Source organism: Sciurus carolinensis, chromosome X (genome assembly GCF_902686445.1).
Source record: "Sciurus carolinensis chromosome X, mSciCar1.2, whole genome shotgun sequence".
NCBI classification, from domain to species: Eukaryota; Metazoa; Chordata; class Mammalia; order Rodentia; family Sciuridae; genus Sciurus; species Sciurus carolinensis.
In genome coordinates, this window is record NC_062232.1 from 91,344,915 (window position 1) to 91,363,504 (window position 18,590).

An 18,590-nucleotide genomic window follows, 5' to 3' on the forward strand; every position below is an offset into this window, starting at 1 on the left:
AGGGCACTTAACCACTGAGCTTCATTCCCAGCCCTTTTTTAATATTTCATTTAGAGACAGGGTCTTACTGAGTTACCTAGTGCCTTACTAAGTTGCTGAGGCTGGTTTTGAACTTGTGATCCTCCTGCCTCAGCCTCCCTAGCCACTGGGCATGTGCCATCGCACAAAGTTGTAATTAAGTTTGGGGGATCAGAAGGTAAACTCGCTTCTGAACTGTGCTTGGACCTAAGGAAATTCCCTCCATTTCTTGAAAGCTTTCTTTCATCAGGCTTGGGGTCTGAACATGAGATCATGCCATGAGACTGCAAGTATCAAGGAAGCCCTTTTAATGTCGCAGCGGAAAACAAAAACGTGCAGCGCTTGCCTCAGCAGCATTCTCCCATTCAGTTTTTCCTCTTGAAGGTGAAAAGCCTCAGCCAACAGATGAGAAGCTATCAGCGTTTAACCAACCTAAACCCATACTTGTCTCAGCTCATGCAGAAAGTGGGAAGAGCCATTGGGAGTGGGCTGTCCTGGCTGGTGGCTCTGAACTAGGTGCGATTTCCCCACAGCACTTTCCCTGGCTCATGCTGATAGGATCCCATGGATATGACACTATTTTCCACCAACAGAAAGGAACTGCCTCATGCCACATGCTGTGCTTGCCCTCTGAAGCGGTAGAGCTATTTAAAAGGTGTCCAGTGAGGCATAAAATCTAAAGAGAAAATGCAGAAACTCTGGCACGAATTTAGGTAGATGAAGTGATTAATGAAGCTGAAATCTGTCTGGATCATTGAGAGAACCTCTAATACTATATCCTCGATGTGACCACTAATACATGTATTTTATTATATAAATATGTATTTTTATATAAATACATATTTATATATATAAAAGAATGTCGTGGCCTATTTCATTCCACCTGAACCTATTAATATCATCTAAATCGTTTAAAAAAATCTTATGTCCCATTAGACACAGCGATGAAAACAAATAGACCCTGAGCAGATGGCTGCCTTAGTGGAGAACTATTCAAACCCACAATAGTCCTCGAGGAGCTGAGACGGCTGATTTTAGCAACCACGATTGAGAAGTACGTCATAAAATTGACATGGTACCATGGGTTCAGGGCAATGCAACAGGAAATTTGTCTTGCCTATATTCAACTAGCAACTAACCCTGGAATGTGCACAATGAAAGTGGGACAGCAAATGATTTAGAGAGAGCCAGAGGTATTTCAACAATGTCCACAGAGAAAGACAGGGCAGCAGCTGCCTGAAGTGGCACCCCAAGAGCTTCCATTCTGGATGCAGGCTCTTCTCTGGCCCTTGAAAGCCAGTTGTGCTACCCCCGACTCAGGCATTTCCCCCAGGCGGAAGTTGGAGGTACCAATGTGGAACGTGAAAAGTAACTGGTATATTAAGTTTACGTGTGCTGTGCCCAGTGTGGGTGGCCACAAGTTGGGCATTTTCAGAGTCTGTCCTGTACTCAGAAAATGACCTGGACCTCCCTGATGGCAGAGGAAAGGGTTCCCACCTCATCAGGTGGTTTTCACGGGCAGCCCCGCCACTGTCTGCAACTAGCTCACAAAGGGCAAACGCCCAATAACCACTGACTGATTTGGAAGATATCCGGATCAGGCTTAAGCACAGCTAAGCTCCCACCGGAATTCAAGTCTTATGCTTGCCTCAGATCTGTGGCCAGGTTAGATTGTCCAAATAAAGGTTAATCTGCATCACCAAGGCAGGATTCAGGGCTAGGCAAAAGGATGACATCTGCAAATCAGACAGTAGGGAGCAGCTGCAGGCACGTAAGATGGCCCGTGCGCTATTTCAAACTTAATCAATATCAGTTCCCAACTGTATTATTTCAGGGTCTTCAGCTGTGAACCTTTGAGTGAGAAGTATTTCTGAGACCAAGATCCTATGGTGAGTCAGGTTAAATAAATAAACAACAAATGACAGCTTGGTTTTAACATTTTATTGGGTAAATGATTTTAAAGGTAATAACAATAGTGTCAAAATTACTACAATATCTTTCCACAGCCATACCTTACAGACCCACGTAAACCTTCTTGTATTTTTTCCTTTTGCTCATTTTTGATATTTTAAAGCCATACTTGTCATATAAAATGCCCATTTCCAATAGTTTCTTCAAACTATTAAGCAATTAAATGTGGAAGGAAGGAGGACCTAGTTATACTGGAAGGGGTTTCAGGTAATCTGTGATGTCTTACTGTAATCCAAAAACAGGTTACTAAGAAAGAAGGAAAAGAAGAGCTACTCCAGGTAGCTTTTTGCTCATTACAAGTCTCACCATTGCATCACCAAGAACTCTTTATGCTGGTGACCGATTCAAAGTAATTTGGGGGAACATATAAAACACTAAAATAACTTAGAAACTAGATCCAAATATTTCAAAAGTAATCAACTTTGATATACAAAAGCAGTCAGAGGTGGTTACAAAAGTTTATTTTCTCAGTGCGTCTATGTACCAGCGCAGTTACTGGGTCCAGAGCAAAATAAAAGGTTCATTTTCTTCTGAAACAGTAATAAAAAAACAAGGAAAACATATCTTTGTATATAAAGGATCAATGCTGGTCTTAAGAATAATGTAATCAGAAACCCTTAAAATTGAGAGGCACACAAAGGGTTTCTGCTTTTAAAAAATAAAAGGAAAGTCACCAGTTTATTTAAATGGAGGAGGTGCTCACACCCCTCAAATAAACTTAATTCAGTTTAACATCACTAGCAAAAATCACTTAGAAACTGTACAAAAATAAAAAAGTTAACACATTTAATCCTGCAAGGTTTTTGTAAGGACTGGAAGGCAGGCTTTTGGAGCAGCATTTGGGCATGGCTGGGGGCTTCTTTGGTTTGATCTAACACACATAAGAGATGGAACCTATTCCAGATGACAGTTTCAAATTTCCTGCACAAGACAAGAAAAGAGGCCAGTATACAAACTTCCGGTGTGCCGGGCATTGGGACTGTATGCACTGGACCGAAAATCGTAAAACTGCTTCAAAGTGGGGTGGGGGACAGAGAGCAAGCCTTGCACTTCCTCCATCAACTTCACCGACCTCTCACAGTAGGGGCGCCTAGAGAGGGGAGTAGCACGTTCTTGTGCAGTCAGAAGGCCACTTGAGGGGTGGGGGGACAAGTGTTCTTTACGAATCTGGTACCTGGCTGACCCTGTTTAAGAACAAGAAAACCCTTCCAGAAATGGAAGCCTTTTGCTACATACCAAAGTAAAATACATACTGTTTTTCCAAGAGGAACCCCCCCATGTGTTTGAAAACAGAAAACTGAAATTGAACTAATTAACATTTAAAAGGGGCTATGTAAACTTTGTGCTACTCAAATGAAGTTCAAGTATTACTTCAGAGCTGTTTAAAGATCACTGAACTTGTACAATATTCTGGTGATAAGAGTGCAGTTCACATTTGTGTTTCTGAACAAATAAACCACAACTGGCTAGAACACAACCTGTGCAATTAGAATCTTCGTCTGAGTTAAACACATGCTACATATTTCGACAAGTTCAAAGTTAATTCAAACCACATATTTAACAGCTTGGTAATATTAACGACAAAGGTGAAAGGGTCTAGCGTTTGTTTCTTCGAAGCACACCATTAAAGTTTGTATAACACCCTTTATACTACAAAATCTTTTAGTCAACACCTACTTAGGAGACAAAAATGCACTGTTCATCAACTTGAATACAAAAGGAGACAAAACTATCCTTTTCCCCCAAGCCATGGTGGGAAATATTGCTGACCTCGTCCTTTGAAGCCTGCAGGATGGTTATTTCTTCAGTATAACATTATTACACTGGTAAGAAAATCTGTATAACATCTGCATATATCAAGGATTTTAAAAAATCTGATATGATTTTAGAGTCCGCATGACCAGTCACGTGACCTGCTCAAGATTGATTAGCACCGTTAAATACATAAACACACATATGTATGCATGTATGTGTCAGTATATGTATACACACACACATATATGTATGTAATAGATCTTTTCTTTAAAAAAACTTCTAACCATAAGCTCCACCCAGGACGAGAAGCCTGTTGAACTGATGAGATGATGGATAAGGATGGATTTCACAACAATATTGGTCTATTCTGTCTCTCTTCAGTTTGTTTCATTTACCTTTTTTTTTTTTTTTTTTTGCAGCAGACAATATCATTCAACTTGTGCTCAGTTTCCCTATAAGGGTAAGAAAGTTTCCATCAGGTAGCCACGTGTTTTTATAATGAAAGACTAATCTACTCCAAAATGCTTCCAAGTACAAATGACAGGATTCCAAATCCCTTTCTACAGCCCAACAGCTAACTTTTTCTGACTAATCTCTGAGTTCTATACAACTGGCTACCAAGATTGCATTTCAGGCTAACAATTGGCTTCTGAGTTTAAGGCATCACAACTGAAAATGGTTATTTCAACAATGGATGCTGTGGATGAAGGAATACCAACAAATTTCTAAGAACTCTCATTAAACCTAAAGCGGTGTGCTTTGCCCCAGTGGCAAGCAGAAGGAATTCAGCCAATTACACAATTTTCACGAACTAGAAAAGAATTTTAGAATTCAGAACTAGCAGTCCGTCACTTGTCACAAGCAAGTACATGTATAAGCTATATCCTTTTGATATTCAGTGACATTTCTTAGTTTTAGAATATATATTCTGCAGCATACTTTTATTCATCACTTGATATATTGATTTCCTGTTTGAAAAAACTATATATTTTCCCCAATATATATACTTATATATATATCTATATATACTACCATCAAATGAAGGTCATCTTTCTCCAGAATCATGTGTAATTTTTCCTGGGGATATATGTATGGACCTCCTATTGACATCCGTAAGTTCTCTTTGTATGAATCAGGGGAAGTCTGGCCCTGCAAATGAGCCAGGCTCTAACTACAGCCTATCTGAATGCCAACTCCATCTTTGTATGTATAACATAGCATCTTAGCAACATATTAAAAGTGTTTCTATCAAAAGTATGTAGTGCAGAAAGAGATTCAAGCTATTTTATAGTATCTTCAGTATTGTCTCCATGACAGACACACCATATGTGAAATGGCATATATGAACTTTTCTTTCACTAGATTATCTTTACCATATCTTCAGATGGTAGCTAAAATTGTCTCTGGCCAATTATGACTTATTGAAACCTAAAGCTAACAAATTTAAATTAATACAAAATAGACAAATGTCTTTTTGGTTATTTGCTCAAAATAAATTTTTTTTCAGCTAAAAAAATACTCCAGAGTAAGGAATTTGTCTAATCTGTTGTTTCACATATAGAAACAATAAAATTTTACAAGAATATTTCTCTAAATTGCCTTTTTTCTAACCCCTCTTGATACCACTTAATTATATTCTTCTCAAAGGCACTAAATTCTGCATCTGTTCTCTTCCTAATATTTGCTGCTCTTCAAAATGATTTCTGTAGCCTATTTGAAAGATAGTTTGCACTTTCTTAAAACAGTGTTTTAATTTGTAAATTGGTTCTATAAAAAGTGATGAGGCAGTCTCTCCTAAGTATGATAACCAGCACAGTAGGCAGAAATGGTTTGTCTTTGTGACAAGCCCTATCATGGACCCGTGAATGTTCACTATTAGAACTAAAGTTTTTTCTATTTTAACCATGGGAAAAACATATTCTAGTGAAGACTCAAATACTAAGCTCTCATAGCAAAGTGAAATTTAGGCAAATCCAACAGTAATATATGAATACCTGAATTTGACATGAATTACTTCCAAACTCAGCTATCAGAAATAACTATCTTATTGAGGAAAATTAAAGACAAGTCTAAATAAAACCCTTACAAACTGCACAATTTCTTCCATCCACAGTTGAAAGAAGGAAGGAAGGAAGGAAGATAGGAAGGGAGGGAGGGAGGGAGGGAGGAAGGAAGGAAGGAAGGAAGGAAGGAAGGAAGGAAGGAAGGAAGGAAAGGAAGAAGCAGAGAACACAGGAAGGACAGAAACCTGATTGAGGAAGCAAAGCGAAGTTCTATCTAATATTGTAAGAAAAGAAAACCCCAAAAGTTATATATGCTGCAAAAAAATCAATGATCTAAAATAACAAAACAGGATCTTCTTAACAAATGCCACTTTCCTACCCGTTACCATGATGATCTTAATTGACGATGTCGAAGCTTCACCATGGCAACGGAAACTATCATCATAAAATGGTACAGTAAAAGAGATAGCTAGACCAAGAAGGCGCAGGGTCTCCTGGGAAGAGCTCTGCAGAGAGGCCCAGTGACTGGCTGTGCGGCTCAGTGTCAGGAATAATGGTTGTATGGTGGAAGGGGATGCCCAATGCCATTTTGGAAGTGATGATGCTGGCGATGAGCAAGGTATTCAGCGTAACTCAAGGTCATCTTTTCACTACGGTACCTGAAAGAAAGTCAGGGAAGAGAAAAGTTAACATGAAGTGATATGCCATTGCCAGAGAGAGGAAGGTCCTAAGATAACTTTAGAAATCAGGAACCAGAGGTCTAGAGAGAACAAGTGACTTGTACAAGGACATGCGGCTAGTAAGCAAAGCTGAGATCAGAACACAGGAATTTTCAAAGTCTGAGTCTAGTGCTCTTTCCACTCCACTCCTCCTTGCTTAAATTTTTCAAGAAATTTTATTGCCCCTTGAGCTTTTATTGCCCCCTGGTTTGCTAACAGGAAGGAATAAGGAAAGGCCAACCTTTTACTATTTTATATGGATCACATTCACTTGACGGCTTTCCTTCAGAGATCTTCCATCGCTCCTTCTTTTACCATTCCTTTCTCTGTCTACACATCTACTTAGGTCTTGCCATTAACTGACAGTTTTTCCTAATGCTGGTACCAGAACCTTCTCTTTCCCATGCCGAGCTTCTACAAAAGAGACATGTGGTTTCTGCCTTCAGTCCCTTTCTCCATTAGTCCACAGCCCAGTGCTCCCTGGCTTCTCTTCCATGGAAACAACTGTCTGAAGGTTATCCTTAGTTCTGTTTGACCATTCCAATGCGACACCCCTTGCCCTCTCCTTCCGAAGCTCTCCAGTCCCACTGGTTCTATACCTCCACATGCCCCTGGTTCTCCCTCTGCTTCTTATTTCTGAGCATTCCTCCTACCTGCGCCTTGTAGGATTTTCTAGTTTCTATCCTTAGTTCTTTTGACTCTATATTTTGCCCCCCTCAGTGAATCCAATCCTTAGAGCTTCAACCATGACCTTTTGCGCAGATGATCATAAAGTATCAGCCCTAGTCTTGAGCTCTACACATGTACATTTTCAGTGACCTACTAGAGGTTTCAGGATAGATATCACAGGAAGTACTTCAAATTCAGAACTGACACAAAAACCTAACTGTCTTCCTGTGGTCCCTATGCTCCACAGGATGACTTTGGTCCCTTTTATGTAGATTGAAGTTTGACTTCTTTACTTCTAAATGGTGACTAAACCCTTTCGTTTCTTGCACTATATATTCATATTTGTCCCTGTCTTTCTTCCCATACCACTGCCATGGCTCTAGTTAAAGGGCCCCCACTGCACTTCTACAGATTCTTAGATTCTAGCAGTGCTTCCTAGCTCATTTTCCTGTTTCTAATTCCAATCTTACACTTCCCCAAGGCCATCTGTTTGAAACCCTACAAGGGCTAATTGCCTCTAGAATCAGATCCAAACTTCTTAGTCTAGAATGTTAGATCCTCCATCATCTGACTTAACTTACCTTCTGGGCCATATTTTCCCCTAATGACTACCTTCTTTATGTGCACTGAAAGACCAGTCAAATCCAACAGTCACATTCCTCAGAACTTACTTTGCACTTTGCCTCCTATGTGCCTTGACTTAAAAAGTCTTCAGGGGATCCCTTTCCTCTCTTATTTTCTACCTGTCAAATATTCTACCCATTCCTTAAGCCCAGCCCTAAATTTACCTCCTCTTTGAAACCTTCTATTCCCTCCCCATCCCCTCCTGGAATTCCTCTTTCCTTACTTTATGATCTCTCATTCATCCATCATATTCTGCTTTATAGTAATTACTTCTGTACATGCCTTACTAGTCTCAATTGTGAATGCAGGGAGAGCAGAGATGGAGGCATTTTCAAATTTGTAACTGCTTACAGCTGAGAATGGTCCATTTTTAGACTAGAGGCATTCAATACAGTTCTCTGGCATTAAAATAAATGGAAACAGCAACCCATTTTCCTAAAATGTTTGATATTTTCCTTTTAAAATAAGTATCCCTGTTATTCCATGCCGAAATTCATTTAGCATTCAAGTTTAGCTCAATTGTGTTTTTCAACAAGCCTTCACGGTAGACTTTTATCATTGCCAAAATTCTAAGGTTAAATTCAAATTTGAGGACTGCTTATCAGAATCCTGGGGTTCTGCTAGGCAATGTCAAAAGCTAGCCAATATCTAATTCTGACACTTTCTCCAATAAAGTCTCAGAGGGCTTACTCATACACAGCCAGGGTAATCAGAGAGAGCTAAAGGTGGGAAGGATGGGCTCATACATCACACAGGCTCTACTGCCAAGCAGAGTTCCATTGTATTCACCCTCAGTATAGCCCTGCCATTCATTTCCACTGTTTCAGAAAAGAGAAGCAAGTATAAGTTAGAGAGACCAAGGAAATCAAAGGGTTATAGGCTTATGCATCAAAATGTACTGGTTAGCCTTGTGCTAGAAAATGCCTTCTGTACCTGGTCAGTTTTATGGTTTTCCTGAATTCGTTAGTAATCGGAGCTTTGTATCCTCCTTTCCTCAGTAAGGAGTCTATGGTCTGAATGTGGTCCCATCCTGTGAAGAGTTGACCAGATAAAATACTGGTTAAGTACATGTAATAAGCACCTTTGGTTAAATACAAAACGACTTTGTTGATGTTAGCTATCACTGTCACCAAAAGTCATCAACTCCTTTGGTTCTAAAAACAATCATACAGAAGAGCTAAGATTTCACCCTATACAAAGGCAGGTTCATCACCACACACCTTAAATTCTAGCTGTCCATGACTAACAACATTGGCTTCATTATCTCAACTATATTCGAAGGCATGGAGTCTAAGAGACTGGGAGAATCTGATCAGTTAGTTTCTGTTACAAACCATATCCATTGTATTCTCCAACAATGACATCTTCAAAAGAGAGGGAAAAGCCTACATTTCATTGTGCCAACTCAATAGTATGTAGGATTCCCATACTACCTCATGGTAGCTGTTGGTGTGAATGGTATCTCTAGAATCGATTATTTGTGTGCAGTATCCCAGGGAATATTTTTTGGTTCTGACATGGATGGTATGCTAATACCTGAGGCCCCGTCTCTATTTTGTAGCTTTACAGAGTCAATAATCCTGCAGGATGAAGACATTTTCTAAAGCAACCCAAATGAATCTTTAGAAAACTGCCTTAAAGACTAACTTTCTCGTTTGGTGGTTTAACTTCATTACATTTTGCTGTTATGTGTCTTACATTTATATGATCAAACCAAATTTAAATGCTTTCTGATTAAAAGAAAAGCTCAATAAGGTAAAAAGAAGAGATTAATTTCAAATAATATGAGAGTAGAATTTAGCAATGTCTAGAAAAAACAAATTACCACAAAGTTATGTTGTGTTGCAGTGCTGGTTCATAAAGATACATCCGTGAAATAAGACAATGTTGGTTAGGAAGTACAGACCCAGCATATAAAACATGAATGCTTTGTGTATTCATGATGCTTCCAATCTTAAGGGGAAACATACAATCTTAATATTAGCAGGATGAGTAATGGCAACCACCTAAGAATGAAACATTAGATTCTGGCAGTGACAATGAACTATGTGGCCATCAAACTAAAGGCTTGTTTATGCCACAAGGCTATTTACAGCACAACGGAATATAGGAAAAGAGTGTTTCAAATTAGTAGCAAAGTGTTGCCTAAATAATAACCAAATTTTATAAATCTTTGCTGTTTTGAAAAGTGTATATTTGAGTGTATGCTGTCAAACTTCAGTACAGAGATTTGGCTTAAGCGTAATTCACTGATTTGATACAGACATTGCAGTGGCAGTGATAGAAGAGTCGCTTCTTATAATTTGACACTGATCAATTATTGGGCATAACTGCAAGGTCAGATATCACATTTCAAGTTGTATATTTGTTTAAATTCTTCACCAGATTATATGAAATAAAGTACAATAATGACCTTGCTCCTTTGCAACCTCCGGTAGGTAGGTGGCGGTGCGTTTTGATCCTTTTTCATTGATGAATTCTATTCTAATGCCATGTACACCCACCTGAAAGAAATTGGCAGTTTTATTAGTACAGTCTTCTTCATAGAAACAGAAAGAAATGGTTATAATTTAATTTTCAAGAGAATGTTGTTCTTTTCTCTTTCCCTTGTTTTAAGAAGTGCATGTCAATTCTCTTTCCATAACTTTGACTTTGGATTTGAAGGCCGTTATGATGGCCATGGAGACTGAAAATATTAATTTGCACATGCCCAAAATGTAGTGGGCTATGCTATTCTTTTTGGAAAACTGGAACAACCATTCTGGGGATGTAGATAGAGTAAGAAGGTCGATGGCAATAATCCTGCTGCCATTCTCAAACTGTGACTCGTAACACTAAGGAACCAGACAAAAGGAACTGGACTTCAAGGAGATGACAAACCATCACCCTATTTTGCAGGTTCACTCACCACTTCAGGTTACATTCCCAAACTTCCTGTGTTGACTCCCTCCCAAACTGTCTAGTCCTTTTTGTGTATGTGTGGTGCTGGGGATTGAACCCAAAGCATTGCACATGCTAGGCAAGTACTCTACCACTGAACGACATTCCCCCAACCCTTTTTACTTTTATTTAACTTTGAGACAATGTCTCGCTAAGTTGCCAAGGCTGGCCTTGAACTTGTAATCCTCCCGCCTTAGCCTTGCAAGTAGCTGGGATTATAAGCATGTGCCACCATACACAGCTGTCCAGTCCTTGTGAAACCTTGATTTATATGTAGGCAAGCAAATACTGTCACAAAAGACGGAAAAAAAGTATGAAAACCAGATCATAATCACACAGTACCTTTCTGTTTAAAAGCAATAAAGATTTCAAATCATTTGTGAGCAAGGTATATTTGCCCAGTTTTTCTAGTATCCTAGCCTAACTTTTTAAAATGTCAAACAAACTTTTGGTGATGACCTAAAAAAGATAGTTTTCTAAGTAAGAGTGGGCTATTTCTTGCTAATGTTTTTTAAAAAGTAATGTGATTTTCCTTTGATTAGCATACAATCAAAAGAAAGCTGGCCTTTCCTCTCATATCTTACACAGAATAGTGTACACTAAAGAAAGAACAAAGTTCTTAACCTCTTTGTGAATATTGACAATAAAAATAAAATTTCAAAAGCGTAAACCATCCCATTTCATTCTTCCAAATCTGTGGATGAATCAAATCAATGTTTCCCAAGGTACTGGGGGAGAAGGAGACAGATGTAAAACCAGGTGAAAATTATCCCCCAGGATGGTGGTTTCTTGTCACAGCAGGTGAGTTAAGTCATAGACCTTAATCTTTCCATCTGTATGGAAGTAAAGATCTAGAAGAGGAAAAGGGGTCAATGAAAACCTCTTTTGCTGTTTCTTCCCTTAGCATGAAATTTTCTAATTTTTCAGAGAATAAAAAGTCCTCTGGGAAATGCATTTCGTTTGTTCCTCAGATCTCCACACATCTATCCATTACAACCTGTCAGATCTTCTAAGGAGTTTGTTTTTTATTAAAGCATATCTCTGTGGCTATTTCTTCTATCTATTTAATATCAACATTCTTATGAATCTCCTTCTACTAAAAATGCAACCAGGGCAGCTGTTTAAAAACTAACACAATAAGACCTCCCAGACCTTGTGGGAAATGACTGTGGACAGCTGAGAAGAAATATGAGTGCTTAGCTATCAGGCATTTCCAGGATAAAGGACATCTAGTAATCTCTCTGGTGCCTGACATAGCACAGAGGCAATGACAAATTTGCAACATTTTCTGTTTACTGACTTCCTGATCAGTGACTCTGAATTTTTTCCTTCAACAATATCAGATTCTTCATAATGTTTTTTTTTTAAAAATATACAGCATAAGTAATTTATGCTCCTTCATTCACTGAAGTGAATCTTGAATCTTTCATTCTATTTATCAAAAATCTGTCACGCTGAAATTGAAAAGAATTTTGGTGTTTATTAAGATGTCCAGTCAAAATTATGAGAGGAATGTTTATCTGTGAGATGAGTGTGTCAGACAAATTAATAATATTTAATTGGCATGGTGGGGGGGAAGAAGCTGAGAAGTTTATCAGAATATCAGGAGGTTTCATGCTTCAGCAAGTAGAGTTTGGAAAAAGAACAACTCCCCAGGTGATTTTTATCCTACTTGAATGAGGTGACCTCTAATAACCATCCTAGCTCTGACAAACTGGCTATGTGGCTATGTACTAGAGTGGGAGAAGTGATTTAGGCAAATGGGGAGTTGTGATTTGGACACATAAATCCTTTCTTCTTAGGAGTACAACCTGTGTATCAGAGATTTTTAAGCCTAGTAATTTAACAATTAAAAGAGTAATTTTTAAAAAGGAGTAATTTTGAACAATTTACTAATGGTATGCTATGTTCATTATATCTCAATAAAGGTGTTTATATGAGATTAAATCAAAATCTAAGGACATGTTGACCAAAATAAAAATTATTCTTGAGTAAGAGTGCTTTTAAAAAGTCAAAATTGATTTTAAAAAGTCAAAATTCTCCCATTTTGATTTCTTGTCACATTTACAACTTTTAGTTTTTGTTAGATTCCTATGATTTTGAACAATTGAAAGTCCCTGTAAATTGAAATGAAAATATAGTGATTTTAAAGTGACTCCTTTGTGAGAAATAACGTTTTCATAGGTCAAAAATATACTCCACAAAGCCAAAACCAGAGTGACTCATTTTTTTTTCAACCATCAGAATCAAGAGAAAAAACATTCTTAACTGGATCAAAAGCATAATAACTTTTTGTCACTTGTTGAGCAATAGCATTTTCTTTAGCCTCAGAATCACAGATGGTGCCAAATAGTCATACTGTACAATCAAAACAAGAGAGTGAAAAATGGCCTGCTGTGGAGAATGACCAACTCTGGCCAACCTCTGGAAATCGATGGTTTTTCAAATTAAGTCATCTCCACTGAAATGAGCATCAGAAATAGATTCCATATTGTTTCAGGGAGGCATCTGTCAGAGCAGCAACTACAAAATGTAATCTTCATGCATAATAATTGAATCCTTCCTTTACAGACTGGAGAATCCTACAGTCCAGCAGCAGCCCAGGAGGCAATGGCTATAGTCGGCAGTTATCAGCTGGATAAGAGATCAGCTGACTAGGGAACTGGGATTCCCAGATGCATACCTGCTATAAAATGCTATCACAGCAGCTTTCTAAGAATGGAGAAGGAGATAGCACTTGGGAAAATTATGTCACTAAACATGCCCTTAACTAATCCTACCATTGTCCAAAGTAGAGCCAGGTGGGCAAAAACTGGTTACTTGCAAATCTAAACTTATGGGAGTCTGCAGGTCATTTTCAAAATTATTAGAAAGTCTTAGGAAAAAAAATGCTTTCAAGGCCCATCAGCTGTGATAATATTCTTTTAATCAAGACTGTACTTTTGCTAAGCAGAGCTATAAATCAACTCTAATGGTAGTAAATTAAATGTAGGACTTATAGATAAGAGGATATGGAATTAAACAGAGCTGTATCTGTGTGTGCCGAGAGAACATTAAGACCAACCAGTTCAACAGATTCCTATTTCATGCTAAAAAAGAAAGCCATATTTATTCTGAAGCATTCCACAGCAAGTGATTTTTATTAATGCTATTATACAATCTTTTGTTTTTTAACATTGTTCAGAATGATTAAATATCAAGATTAATGTTAAGACCCTAAATATATCTTGATTATTCTGGAGTTGATTATCCAGTTTGGGGATTATATGTATCCCCAACTCCACCTGGCCTCAACCCATCCTCTTTCCTCTTGTCCATTTCTCTATCAGAGAGGATGTGGGAGAATAGAGATACACGCAAATTAATCAATTTTGCTACATAGTAAAAGGTTTGATAGGAGAAGAGATTATAAATAATGGCTAAAATGAAGCTTTGAGACTGTCTGCAGATTTCATTTATCCTCATTATCTGGCCTCTTGTTAGAAATGGGGCTTCACTTAAAACTATTATCCTCTAATGCAGTGACCCTCAACACAAGAACATTAAAAAAATAGCCCCCTCCCACCCCATTATAATGCCCAGTCTATATTATGTCCTTCACAATTGCATAGTCAAAGCTTAATACCTAATCTGTCTATAAGGTAAGTGTCAGTCCTGTGATCCACTGGCAGTGCTACAAATTCAGCAAGCCTATGATCTGAAGAGGGAGGAACAAGAACAATAAGAGCCATCTGGCTAAAAGCATGAATGTGTATAAACTGTACTCTAAGTTGAGTAGGCACCACAATTACCTCCACGGTCATGACCCTCAAAGCCAAACCTGCCTCTGATCACATTCTGACCAACCAACAGACCCAGTCTACTTTCTCAAGTGGCATCCTGTCTTAGTCAATGCCAAAGTCAGTCCCATTCATCCCCGTTTTCAAAACCAAATGATGGGTTTCCCTGAAAGAATAAGAATGTTGCCATGGCTCACTCTACTCATTTTTAATGAGTTCATCTTGAATAACATAAAAAATATCAGGAGGTCAAAGTACCAAAAGTTGTTTGACACACTTTTTGGACAAAATAATTTGGCAAAGCGTACTCTGTAATTAACAACACAGCCAGTTACTGGCCATTCACATAAGACTGACCTGCCAGGCTCAATGTGCCAATGCATGAATGAAAGGAGTATGCTTGGCATACACCCTAACCTGTTGAGGTTGGCATCATAGAAGATGTGCATGTGCTGTCACAAAATGATCCAGGGTACCACAGATAGAAACAAACATTGCATTGGGCAGTCTAAGCTTCTGAGCTAGAGTTTGGCATTTCATATATAGAGGAAAGAAATATACGTGCTATTGCCCTGAAAAACACAAAATTCCAGTGCAGCACATCTCCCCTTTATGCTCATCACTTCACAGTTCCTTTTGCCCCACCCTAGCTCAGCCTTGGGAAAATAGTGATTCTGCCCTTTCCTAGTGAACACAGATTCAACATGGGTAGAAAAAGCTCTTCAAACTTGGGTCTACTTCACATTTATACTCTTGAATAAAATCTTTAAGCAAGAAAATTTGAGATTTTAATCAGAGAGGCTGTTAAAGATTTGTACAGATTCTAATAAACCACTGGCCCTCCTAAACCTGACACTACCAAAAATTTTTTGGACTACAGAGTACCTAAGATCTGCCCATCAAATCATCACAGCCATGACTGCATCACTTCAATCCACCCACCAAGCTGAGAAGCTAGTCTGAAGTTCTACAGGTGCCCACCTGGTGAACATGATTCCTTCAGAACTGAACCAAGTTGTAAAATTTAAAGAGTGTTGATTCAATTCTGCTGTTTTTTGACTCAGTATCTTTGAATTCTAAACTGCAACCATGAATTATTTTTTAATCTGTTTATAAAACAGTGTGTAAGTGTTATAAGAAAAAATCTCTTCATAAAATTATAAGGGGAGAAATAAAGATGGCTTATAATCCCAGTGCTACCTAGAAAAAATTCTTAGTGACTTAAAAAATATATTTCTCCTGAACCAACTGAGATACCACCAAGAACTACATTTTAGGATTTTTTTTAATCCATTATCTGACCAGTTCCTATAGCTATCTTTGCTTTCAAATATCCTTTGAGAAGCTTTTAGAACAAATACTAGAAACAGAAATCAAAGAGGATAATTGATTGCAAAGCCATCACTTGGACACCAGTAACCTTTTAACATATTCTATTATGAAAACTCTGATTCATCATCTACCTCAGATGAAGGTTTTTTTTTTTTTCCCTCCCCTGGTTATTTTGTGAAAATAACTGCAAAGGTTTCCTTGACCAAAAAATAAATGTATGTTGTTCTCTAAAATTCCTGCAAATTAGTCACCTTTAGCTTAGAAATTAGTTCTGTCTCCATGGACAAGTTCTTGGCTTTTGCAGAGCTTACTAAAGGACTAATTAGTACCAATTTTGGTTCTTATAGGAGCTTTAGACATCTTGTCTATCAGGAACACAAGCCTGCCAATTTATTCACAATGGCTACTGAACAACAACCTGATAAGATTTATTTAACTAACAACTGACACACAGTTCTAAAATACCTGAACTACCTAATAATCACCCTCATGAACTTTAAAAGCATTAGTAAGATTTTAAATAAAGCAAGGTTAATGAAGAGGTGCTTTGAGAAGCTATGAAGCCAAACATGTTTATATATCATTTGCAATAAAAGAAACTGTTCTTACTCTAAGGTTTTGCAGAGAACAAGTGAAAACTCAGAGTATAATTAAGGGAAAAAACCAATTCTCTGTAATGATTAATTGTAATGAACATTCCATGAAAACTGAACATCCTGATGCTTCCTATGCAAAGTTCAGGCAACACAGGTGACCTTTAAATAAAAAGCCTCTTTTCATCAGAAGTTAAAAAAATACATTCCTACCATTTTATTTAAAAAAGGGAATGAGGAAGGGGGTAAATTTATATGTAAGAAAACCAAAGTTATGAAATTTTTTCAGAATCTAGAAATGTGAATTATTTTGTTCTCCAAAGGCTAGGGAGAATCATCTCTTGACAAACATACGCAATATGAAGTAATGTTTACCTGATAGAAAATTAAGAAAAATCATATTCAGGCTGGAACCATATATTGAGTATCTGACTCAAAATGATTCAGCTCAATCTACAAAAGAGTTCGTTCCTATAAAGTTATATGTGGGAGCTGGGTATGGTGGTGCACACCTCACAGTGATGCACACCTGTAATCCCAGAGACTGGAGCAGCTAAGGCAGGATGATCACAAGTTCTTGGCCAGTCTTGGCAATTTAGCAAGACCCTGACTCAAAAAAAGCGGCGGTGGGGAGTGCTGTGAGTGTAACTCAGTGGAAGAGCACCCCTTCCACTGTGCTCTTCTGGAGCACAATTCCCAGTACTACAAAAATGTTACATGTGCATTTATTACATGTGTATTTATATAAATGGATTAATCCTGAAGTTATAAGGAAGAAAATGAGACCCTAGTTAGTCCTTCTGCAAAGCAAAATATCTACTTGAAATGTGAATAATCCTTCCCTAACATATTTGCTTCATTTCAGTATATAATACTGACTTAAAACAAGGGATGATGCAGTAATAAAATAAAGGCATTAATGGCTTAGTGTAGTCTCCTTCCTTAAGAGAATTCTCTTGAAAAGAAATCTAGAATGTACAATTTTTAAAATGGATCATTTTCCACTTTTGTTGCCTATGTTTAGGTTGACGATGGCCATTTTAAAAGTTAGGGACCTCTTCTTATGACTTCTAAATGGCTACTGATGATTCAATCTCTGGATTTAAAATGAAACAGAAGCGATTTTTTAAAAAGGAGTCAGTCATAGACACATTCTGTGTCTAGAGAAACCTTTTCAGCTTCCTGGCAAAACTGAACTGAGGTTTGGAAAGGTCACAGAGCTAGGCAGTGATAGTCAGGAACAAAACCCAGGTTCCCTTATTCCCCAAATTCAGCACTTTTTATTAAATGCTGGGGTTACATACACATAGGGAAGCCCCATATGAAATAATAGATTATAATGGAACTGCTAGGGAAGGAGCAGCAAAAGAGTTTGTGTATTATAAGGAAAGAAACAGAAAAAAAATTCCCCCCACCAAAGAACACAGGAAAGCAGGAAGCGGAGGATGTTGGAAGCTACCCATTTCAAAGGGTACTAATAGCTAATGAAAACTTCTTTGCATTAAATCACCTTTTAAGAAGTTACATTATGCCAGGCACAGTGGTGCATGCCCGTTATTCCAGCAGCTCAGGAGGCTGAGGCAGGAGGATTTCAAGTTCCAGACCAGTCTCAGCAACTTATTAAGGCCCTAAGTAACTTGGAAAGACCCTGTTTCAAAATAAAATTATAAAAAAGAGGCTGGGATTTGACTCAGGGGTTAAGCACCCCTGGGTTCAATCCCTGTACCTCCCAAAAAGTTACATTAATTTTGTACAGCTTGCTTCTCCACCAGGCTTTTTATACACTCACTGGTTGATGCTCAGCAAATTCTTTCTAGTTGGCCAAGAAACATAAAGCATTCCTTTCCCAGTGCTCCAAAGCACTTGAAACAACATTTAGAGTGTCAAGATAAAGACTAAATTATCATAATGATAGTGAGATTTTACACAAAATTATCAAGGTCTCTGGGAAAATAAATGTGAAAAGCATTTTCTAGATGTATAAAAGCCCATGATTTTTAGTAAGGCGGGAATTTTAAAATAGAAGAGAAGCAAAACATGGTGTACCTCATAGTTGGGAAAATATAACCAAGGGAGGAAACAGAATGTATACAACTAGAAGTCATTTCACTTGCTGACTTTATGAGTCATGCTAACCATCTGTGTATGAATGGGAACTCTGTTTTCAGTGGTACATTAAGAGGAGCT

The 18,590-nt window shown here is 38.0% G+C and overlaps 1 protein-coding gene across 3 annotated transcripts in view; it reads right to left on the minus strand.

The window, feature by feature from the left end:
• Positions 1 to 1,952: 1,952 nt before the first annotated feature.
• The window catches only part of Ammecr1 (AMMECR nuclear protein 1), a 114,088-nt gene continuing 97,450 nt past the window's right edge, over positions 1,953 to 18,590 (minus strand). For all 3 annotated transcript variants that reach the window (XM_047536967.1, XM_047536968.1, XM_047536969.1), the window contains 3 exons: positions 10,173 to 10,263; positions 8,693 to 8,789; positions 1,953 to 6,406 (listed from right to left, as the gene is read on the minus strand). In XM_047536967.1, the coding sequence (XP_047392923.1) occupies positions 6,292 to 6,406; positions 8,693 to 8,789; positions 10,173 to 10,263 (303 nt within the window). In that variant the 3' untranslated portion in view covers positions 1,953 to 6,291. The remainder of the gene's footprint in view (positions 6,407 to 8,692; positions 8,790 to 10,172; positions 10,264 to 18,590) is intronic.